This window comes from Pteropus alecto, unplaced genomic scaffold (assembly GCF_000325575.1).
Source record: "Pteropus alecto unplaced genomic scaffold, ASM32557v1 scaffold30, whole genome shotgun sequence".
NCBI lineage: Eukaryota > Metazoa > Chordata > Mammalia > Chiroptera > Pteropodidae > Pteropus > Pteropus alecto.
Genome location: NW_006429782.1, coordinates 1,386,082 through 1,395,966, shown reverse-complemented (window position 1 = coordinate 1,395,966; position 9,885 = coordinate 1,386,082). Strand labels below are relative to the sequence as shown.

At 60.8% G+C, this 9,885-nt stretch overlaps 1 protein-coding gene and 1 pseudogene across 2 annotated transcripts in view; both read left to right on the top strand.

Moving 5' to 3' along the window:
• Window positions 1-9,885, top strand: part of GNG7 (G protein subunit gamma 7) — a 101,003-nt gene that overhangs the window by 88,421 nt on the left and 2,697 nt on the right. For both annotated transcript variants that reach the window (XM_015585966.2, XM_025043146.1), the window contains 2 exons: window positions 5,800-5,913; window positions 9,326-9,463. In XM_015585966.2, coding sequence (XP_015441452.1) covers window positions 5,833-5,913; window positions 9,326-9,451 — 207 coding nt within the window. In that variant the 5' untranslated portion in view covers window positions 5,800-5,832 and the 3' untranslated portion in view covers window positions 9,452-9,463. The remainder of the gene's footprint in view (window positions 1-5,799; window positions 5,914-9,325; window positions 9,464-9,885) is intronic.
• LOC112476104 lies at window positions 3,971-4,092 on the top strand (annotated as a pseudogene).

Here is a 9,885-nt window from a genome sequence, read left to right as displayed (position 1 = left end):
GATTATAACTCAGGGTCACCAGAGGCTAAAACGCCTCCGAATGTATCCGGAATAGCCTGGGAGCACCCTAGGGGTGACTGCCATCGTGGATGCAGAATCCACAGCAGAGCTTAAAGGGATACAGTGTCCCCTTCCTCTGTGACTCGGGCGTGGGGTTTGCACGTGTGACGTCAGACGGTTCCATGGACTCCTGTCCCCCCCGGGCCAGGGGGGCTTGTGGCCAGGCCCTGGGCAAGGTGCGGGGCGTGGCCATCTTGGTGCGGCAGGCCTGTGAGAAGGTAGATTCCAAGTGGCTCCCAGCACACCGGCCCGTCCACGTCCGCTGGGCACAGTGTCCAGGGCACCGCGTCTCATCCACCTCTGCGGCCGCTGTGTTTGCACGGGCAGTTGCCAGGGGCCTCCGGGCGCCCCTGTTTCCTGGAGTCTGGGGACCTGCATGTCCTCCAGCAGGGAGAGAATGTCGCCCTGAGCATCCCAGCAGTGTTCAGAGAAGGAAGGTGACTTTCCCAAAGCCACACAGCTTTCCACAACGGCCCCACGTCCCACGCCCCTCCTCTCGCCCCCTTCAAGGCTGTCGTTGGTTGAGCCGGGTGTGCAGGGGGTGGGGGGGGCTCTGGCCCTATGTGACTTTCTGTCACAGAGGATTTAGATGCTAAGAAAATTAAACCCAATTATGAGACAAGCTTCTGTTTCCGATCAGGACTATTCAGTTCAAAATGAACCATTTCGGTTCCAAGAAAAGCTCTTTGCATTTCGCCTAAATGAACCTCTTCGCTGCAGTTTCTCCTAATAAGGAAGTTCCACGAAGGCCTCAGATTCTGCTCCAGGGGACACTGGGAGTGTCTAGGGACATCTGTGGTTGTCACCACTGGGGGTGCTCCTGGCATCGAGGGGGTGGTGGCCAGGGATGCTGCAGCCCCCCACAGGGCCCAGGATGGCCCCCCAGAGAACAGCCCAGCCTCCGACGTCAGCAGTGCCCAGGGGGAGAAACTTCTAAACAAGGTGTCCCCCACATTGCCATCCCCACAGCACCTGGCGAGGAAGTGCCAGCCCTCGCTTTGGTTTTGTTCCGTCCGTACATGCACAGGAGCCCCGTGTCTCAGCTCAGGCGTGTAGTATTTTTGGGGTGACGGCCCTCCTTTGATCACGGCTACACCGTGCATCCGGGGAGCAGGGGGCGCTCGCCCTCGCCTGTGACAGCGTGCCGGGTTCCTCTGCAGGAGCCGGCTCCAGCCTGCTGTGGCTTCCTAGCCCTTCACTGGGAGGCCAGCCCAGGGCCTGGTGGCGGCTGTTCAGCTTCTGTTTTTAGGCTGACCTCACCCCGAGTCGTGCCCTTGGCCTCACCAGGCCTGGACCAGCCCCTCACAGAGGGAGAACGCAGAGTCGGAGTGTGACCGCCTCGCCCCTCCCCCCAGCTTCTGGGGCCTCTGAGGCAGGCCGCCCAGTCAGCCAGGTCGGGTGCCCACGCTGTCACGTGCCCCCGGCTGAGAGGCAGCTGGCGAGGAATGTTCCCCGAGCTGACTCAGCGGGATGCCTGTTCTGCTGGCATTGGCCTTGTCCTAGGGGGACACGACTGCTCTGTGAGTCAGTGACTGGCTGTGACACCAACCGGGACAAGGTCTTGAGTCTGCTCACTGGCTGTGGTGACACATCCAATGTCTGGTCCCGGCATCTTAGTGGACATATGCACACACAGAACACACACGTGTGCTCACCACACATAGTACACACGCACACATGTCTCATGAACACACGCACATACAGTATGCGCACGTGCACACGGACAAGCATGTACGCTCACACGTGCACACACCGCGCTCACATGCATACACGTGTGCTCGCACATGTGCACATATGGTGCTCACATGCACATGTGCATGCGTGGGCAAGCACGTGTGCTTGTACACATGCACAGCACGCTCACTCGCATGCACACACAGTGCGCTCACACACAGACAAGCATGTGTGTTCACACACGTGCACATAGTGTGCTCACAGACGCATGTGTACGCACACGGACACAAACATGCACACGCATAACGCACAGACACACGCACACCTGACGCACCCTCCCTGCCAGTCCAGAGTCTGGGTTGTCACCAGCCCAGAGGGAGCCTGGGGCCCTGTGCGTGGTGCAGGAAGCCGGCACCACCTCAGGCTTCGTGCTCAGGACGGACACCACAGCTGGGGTGTCCGCACGGGCGGCCAGGGTCCTGGGATCCTGGTGGACACTCTGGATGCTTAACAAGATCCCCGGCCCTCCAAGGAAAACACGCCCGGGGCCACCCCGTGTGCTCTCTGGGTGCGCCTATATTTAGCGCTGAGTAATTTAGGTATTTTTGAGCTGAACCAAGGGCGGTTTTCCCTGAGCTGGATGTTTTGTGGCTGCTTTGAAGCCAGCTGCTGAATCAGAAGCCTTGGAGCCCACACGTGGGCCCTGGGAGCCCAGGGCAGACACACGCGGGCCTCGTGTGACCCAGAGGGGCCGGCCGTCTGCCGGATGCGGGGAGCGGTCGGTGTGGAAGGATCGTTTTTTGAATTGTCCACATGCAGTTGTAAGAGGTCACAGAAGTTCCATGTGTCATTCGCTCCGTGGCGATATTTTGTCAGAGTCCCTGGTCAATACCAGTCAGGGTGTTGGCGTGGGTACAGTCCACTGACCTCCTTTGGATGTCCGCAGTTTGTGTGTGTGTGTGTGTGTGTGTGTGTGTGTTAGTTCTGTGCAAACTTATCACCTGGGCGAGATCCGCCCCCTGTCGAGATCTGCCACATGTCCAGCAGCACGGGGACCTCCGGGCCACCGTCTTCTCCCAGCCCCCAGTGACCACCCGTCTGCTCTCTATCTCCACTCAGAACAGCCGTGCCTGGCCCGCGCAGCACGTGGCCTCCGGCCTGGGGCTCCCGGAGCTCCGGCCACGGCATGTTTATCAGGGGGCCGCTGCTTTCGATCGCCAAATATGAAATTTTCTGAGACTCCGAAATCTGCCTCTAATGTTCTGTGGCCACCCGGCCCTACTGACTGCCAGACAGACAGAGGTACAGCGTGTCGTGACAGAAGCACAGAGCCACTCGGTTACCTGGTTGGATGCCGGCCAGCTGGGGCCGGGGCTTCCCGGAGCTCCTGCAGCAACACCGTGACAGTCCCACTGGGCGTCCCTGGGCACCGAGGGGGCCGGGGCGCCTCCCCGGCCCCACCCACTTAATGTCAGGAGCACCCCCAGTGTGACAGCCACAGACGTCCCTGGACATCACCCCAGTGGAGAACCACCAGGCTCACTAGATGAAGACAGGATGGAAAAAGTAGAATTTTCACTGCCTTAAGCAACAGGACAGACTTACACAACTGAACCGTAAAGACAAGCCGATGTCACTCATCCATCGCTGTGGGGATGTAACTGGTATAGCCACTCAGGAAGACAAGTGTGGCATTTTCTTAAAAAGTCGGGCCTGTAGTCACACTTCGCAGCGTTCGTCCCAGAGAAATAAGGACTCGTGACCCCGCAAGTGCTCGCAGCAACTTATTCATGATGGCCAAAGCGGGGAACAGCCCGCCTGTCCCTCCACAGGCGAACGGTCACCTGTGCACACCTCACCACGGAGCGCGACCTGGCGTGGGGGCAGGGACCCATCACGGCGGCAGCCTGGGTGGAGCTCCAGACCGTCATGGCAAGTGGGAGATGCAGTCATGTGCCGTCTGGCTGCATCCAAATGACGAACGTGCCAGGAGGGGAACCTTATAGGTCACTAGGGCGAAGTGGGCTGAGGGGTGTGACTGGCCACCTGGGGGCCGCAGGAGGGAACCTGAAGGTGGACTTGTCCTGTGTCTTCCCTGCATCGGTGTCACCGTCCTGCTTGTGGTCTTGCCACAGTTTTGCAGGGTGTCACCCGTGGGGGAAACTGGGCAAAGGGCTTGCTGCATGAGAATCCACGGGGATCCGAAAATTTTTAATTAAATTTAAAGTAAATTACTGTCTACAGCCATGCCACCCTGAACAAGCTGGATCCTGTCTGATCTCGGAAGCTAATAAGCAGGGTCGGGCCTAGTTAGTACTTGGATGAGAGACCACGTAGGAAGACCAGGTGCTGTAGGCGTAAATAATTTTTTAAAAAATAAGGGATCGTAAGCTGAAAAGGCCCTTGCAATCTGTGAGGTCAACCAAGGGTTGCCGGATAGATAGATAGATAGATAGATAGATAGATAGATAGATAGATAGATAGATAGATAGATAGATAGATAGATAGATAGAAAGAAAGAAAGAAATATTTTGGGAAGAACATGAAGACCATCCCAGACCAGCATGAAGCAGGAATCATTGGCATAGTACAGGGTAGGCCTTCTCGGCAGGGTAGGGGGGCCACCCTGACCTTCTAAGCTGTGGCGAGTGACACCGGACTCCTAAGGGTGCTGGGAGACAGGTCCACGGGGGGATTTGGTGCAGAAAATCACACGCATTCCCTCCTCCGGGCGCGGAGCTGACCGAAGGTCTGCCTAGGGAGGGGAGGGTCCAACTGGAGCACTCAGGGAAACTGGTGTCCCCAAAACTTAGGCCCGCCCAGAGCCTCGGAGGGGGACCCTATCTGGAGACAGGGTCGTGGCAGCCGCAACTCCTTGGCATGAGGTTGCAATGGATCCGGCGACCGTGTGTCCTCGTGATGAGGCGATTTGGACACAGACATAGGGAAGGCCACATGACAACAGAAACGGAGATGGGGTGACGCAGCCACAAGCCAAGGGACACCAAGGGCTGCTGGCCACACCAGGAGCTGGGAGAAGCGGGGAGTACCTTCCCGGCGCCCTCGGGGAGCGCGGCCCCGACACCCCACCCCAGACCTCGCCTCCAGGTGTGAGCGGTTAGGTTCCTGTTGTTTTAAGCCGCCCAGCCTGTGGTCACTTGTCACAGTCGCCCCAGAACACTCACAGAGGAACCTGGGCCCCAGCTTGTCGGAAAGCTTTGGGAACCCCATGGAGTCGAGCGGCCCCTCGGTCCTGGCTGAGTGGTCTCCAAGTTTCTCACACAAATCCCCCCTCCCCCGGCCCCGGGGCTGTCCCCACCGAAGGCCACTCCTGAGCATGGAATGACACCAGCGCTTCTTGCTCCTGCCCTGCCCCCGACAGGCAGGGTACGGAAGCCCAGGCCACCTAGGGTGGGGACGGCCTAGGGGACTGGGTCTGAACCGGGCCCCCTACCAGCGTCAGCTCAGTGCTCAGCAGAGCGTGGCTCTGGCAGGAGATTCTCTGTGAGGGTCTGCTGAGCAAACAACTGTGTGACCGAAGGAGACGGGTGACGGGCCCAGGTGCCACAGTGTGGTTTTCCCAGGCCATCTGCCCCAGAAAGAGCCAGGGGTATCAACCGGGGGCGACCTGCCACCCCAAGGACACTGGGCCATGTCTGGTGACAAGCACAGTCTTCGGGACTGGGGCGATCCCTGCATCGAGGGGGCGGGGCCAGGGAGGCTGCTCAACACCCCCAGTGTCCAGGATGACCCCATGAGACCCCGGAGCGGGACAGCTGTCAGAGAAAACTCAGGATGCTTTCTCCCCACCGAGTCCTCAGCTGAATCTCCCAGGAGCCGCCGCTGTGTTTTCACGGACTCTCCTGGGGCCCCCTGATGGTGACGACCAGCGACTGGCCACAGGAGGGGACTCGGGGAGAAGAGGGGCTCGGACAGGCCTCCCACCCTCGACCTGGGGACACAGACAACGTGGCCAGTCCCCAGATGGGGCGGGGGGCTTCCAGAGGGGTCATCCTGCCTCTGCCTCGTGGCCCCAGAAGCTCACGCTGTCTGCTTCCCCCGCAGCTCTGGACGTGGGGCCGGAGCCGATGGCAGACAATGTCAGCCACTAACAACATCGCCCAGGCCCGGAAGCTGGTGGAGCAGCTCCGCATCGAGGCTGGGATCGAGCGCATCAAGGTGAGACCCTCGGCGGCCCGGCGGCTGGGCGGGAAGCGGGGCCCGTCGCTGCGCACCTCGCCCGACACCTCTGAGCCCGTTTCCTCAGCAGAAACCCGTGTCACGGGTCACTGGGGTGGCCCTACAGCCCACGGGGATTCGCAAACACCGAATTCCCCCCAGACACTGGGGTCCCTCCCTAGAAGCCCCAGCAAAGGCCACCTCGGGCCCCACCGAAAGGGCCAGCATGAGGCAGGCACTTTGTCCCCCCTGTCCGCTCACGTCCCTCTTACGGCAGATGCGGATAGAAGTTGGGGACGCGGTCCAGGGACGGGAGGGGACGGGTCTCGCCTCCACTTTATTCACCTCCGCGCTGTTTGAATTTTTGAAATAAGCGTTTTTCCTTTTTATACTAAAATGGAGGACAGCAATTCCTGTCCACGGACGCCGGGCCCGGCAGGGACGGGACCCGCGAGGCTGAGGGCGGTGGCACCGCGTGCGCGCGGGCAGCTCCGCAGACGGGGGCGAGAAAATAATTCGCAGAATGCGTTGGCCGTTTCCTTTAAAGCGCACGATTCAGGGGCATTTGGTGCTTTCACAGGGTCGTGCACCCACCCCCTCTGTCTAGTTCCAGAATGTTCCATCACCACAAAGAGAGATCTCGTCCCCATGAGCTGTCACCCCGGCCCGACACCCACTCACCCACTTCCTTTCCCCATGGATGTGCCTGTTTTGGACATGTCACGTAAATGGGATCACACCACATGGCCTTGTGCATCCGGCATCTCTCACTGCGCGTCGTGTGTTCATGGCCCGTCCATGTCCTGGCGAATGTCAGCGCCTCCCCGCTTTTCACGGCCGGGTGACACACCGCTGTGTGGAAGGTTATGTTGCATTTATGTGGATGAATTTTAAGCCCAGGAGGTGACATCAGGACAACCTCCGGGGCTCACGAGTTTCCCCGTTTCTGAGGGCACGGCCCCTCACATGAGAGAGCCTGACACCTTCCCAAGGCCCCTTCTCACCAAGCCTGCGTCCGCTGTGAAGGGACAGGAGGCACGTCCAGGAGGCTGACTCCTGCCCCCAGCCCCAGCTTGCGACGGCCAGCTAGGGACCAGGAGTCGCTGTGGAGAAGGCCCCCGGGTTATGCACTTCTCAGCTGACCCTGCTCCGGCTCCCCACTGCCGAGTCAGGGTTCCCAGAGAAACAGGACCGACAGGACATGTGTACGTATCTAGAGACAATGCACTTGAAGGAACTGGCTCACGCGACGACGGGGCCTGGCAGGTGTGCCGTCTGCAGGGCGGGAGACCCAGGAAAGAGCTGACGTGGCAGCTCAAGTCCCGAGGTCGTCTGGGGGCAGAACTCTGTCTCTTTGCGAGAACCTCAGTCTTGTCTCTTAAGGCCCTCAACTGATTAGACGTGGCCCACCCACACTATAGCGGCTGATCTGCTCCACTCAGAGCCGACCGATTCAAATGTCAATCTCATCTAAGAAGGATCTTTATAGAGAGTTCTAGACCGGTGGTGGGTCAAATATCTGGGTGCCGTGGCCTAGCCAGGCAGACACGCAAAAATCAGCCATCACCCCGTATCACTTTCCTGAGCACCTGTCGTACCCCGGTCGCTGCTGGGCACAGGAAGGGACCACGGTGCGGGCAGATTCACACTGACGCCCAGGCAGCGGAAAGGAGTGGGAGGGGGCCGCGGCCCCAGGGGCGGTGCCTCCCAGGAGGCGGGTGAATGCACCAGCGCCCGGCACAGCCAGAGCACCGCTTCGGGCCGGAGTGAGTGGCTTTTCCTTTGAGAAGGTGCCAGCCCCGCCTGGCGGGGCGCTGATTCATCTGTCTGCTTGGGACTCAGGAAAGTCGGGAGGAGGGTGTCAGGCGGCCCGCCCTCCCAGCCCCGTCTGAGGTTTTTCCTGTCCCCACCACGGTGACTGGCACCTCAGAGCAGCGGCCTGAGAGGCAGAAGCGGTGGCCATGGCACTCTGGGCACAGCCCTCCTGTCGACGCCGAGGACGGGGACGGGGACGGGGACGGTGCTTGGAGGCCACATGCGGGAGCCACAGCAGCAGCTATTTCAGGGCCCGGAGACTATTTTCGTCCCCTGGGAGGGGTGCTTTCCAAACAGGACTCTGCTCCATCTAGTCAGACGCCCCGGCCACCACGTGCTCCCCGCGGTAGTGGTTGTCACTGCCTGGGGGCAGGCTTTTCCCTGGACCAAACTCGCAAGCCTGCAGGCTTTCGGCAGCACCAGAGTCGGGGTGTCCTTGGTGACTGGGGGTGCAGGGCCTACGACGCAGAGACCCCTCTGCAGGCCGCGGACACCGTGGAGGCCCCTCAGGGCGCGTTCTCTCTCCCTACCTCATGCCACCCTCCCAGGAGCCCCTGCACGACTGTCACCGCCACCTGGCCACGCAGTGGGGGTGAAGAAAGGGGCCCCCACAGACAGAGTTCCCGGGAGCCCCTGGGACGAGATCTAGAGGCCTACAGTCATGCCCTGGCCTCCCAGGCCCGGGACACCTGCAATCCGGCCCCCTGTCCTGCTGGGGCGAGCAGAGCGGGACAGTCCCGCGCCGCCCCCAGGAGAACCGGGGCGCATGACCAGTGGGGCGCCTTCATGGTGGCGGTCAGCTTCCCGACGCTCAGCGCCACCTTTTCCCCACGCTGGCATTTCCAGGTGTCTCTCCCCTGTCCCCTGTCCTTTCTCGGGGACCCTAATGCTGGGCCAGCGCCCTCGCTGGCGTCACGACTCCGGAGGGGTCAGACTGCACAGAAAGGAGGAGCCGGCGAGCCCGTGTTGTCCCCCTCGATCGTCCCAACGTCCAGGCAGGGCTCCTCCTGTCCTGTTCCTTCTGGGCGGGGCGGAGCCCCAGGCTGGGTTCTAAAGAGGCTGCGTCCCGCCCTGACCCTTTCTGTCCAAAGCTGAGCAACCACTGAAGGAGGCTCGGTCCTTCCCATCATCGCTGTAAATGGGCCTGGAATCTGCCACCAGCGATACGTGGTGCGTTCAGCGTTGTGCCTCTCCATTCCAGAACATTCCATCACGCCAAAAGGAAGCCCCCTTAGCTGTCACCCCACCCTCTCCCTCTGCAGCCCCTGACAGACACCCACTCACCCACTCTCTGTCCCCCGTGGACGTGCCCGTTGTGGGCATGTCACATAAATGGAGTAGCACACCATGTGGCCCTGCGTGTCCGGCGTCACTCACTGAGTTTTTCCGTCCACACCATGGCCGTGTCAGCGCCTCCCCCTTTTCGCAGCCGAGTGACACCCCCTCCATGTGGGCGGGCACACCCTGTGTGTCCACCATCCGCTGGCGGGCGTTCGGGTGGTGCCCACGTCTGGGCTGTCGAGAATCCCGCCGCCATGCACACGTGAGCACCAGTCACCCCTTACCTTTCCTCTCTCGTCCTTGTGCCCACATTCAGGTGTCCAAAGCCTCGTCGGAACTCATGAGCTACTGTGAACAACACGCCCGGAACGACCCCCTGGTGGTGGGAGTCCCCGCCTCCGAGAACCCCTTCAAGGACAAGAAGCCTTGCATCATCCTGTAGCTTTGTCTACACGTGTGTCCTCTCCCTCCCTCCCTCCCTCCCTCCCTCTCCCTCTCTCTCTCCCTCTCCTTCCCTCCCTCCCTCCCTCCCTCTCTCCCCGCCCCACTGTGGGGCATCAGTCAGTATGTAGCTCAAGCGAAACATTTTGAATCCCTGAAACTTTAATGCCAAAAGAAGTGCAGAAGGCTGCCAGTGCCCGGATGGGTGCCGTGTACCCTCCGGGTCCCCGGCCACACAGCCCCCTGGCCCGGCCCGAAGACGGTGGTGGCTTCACAGCCACTTCCGACTCTGAGTGACCGCAGTGCCCCAGCGATGTGGGAACCATTTTTTTAAGCTCTAGGTGGCCGCTTGAGCTGTGGTCCCCGCGCTGGGCCGGCCGGCTGCTGAGTACAACTGGCCACTCGTGGACAGACTCTGCCAGCTCGATGCCACCA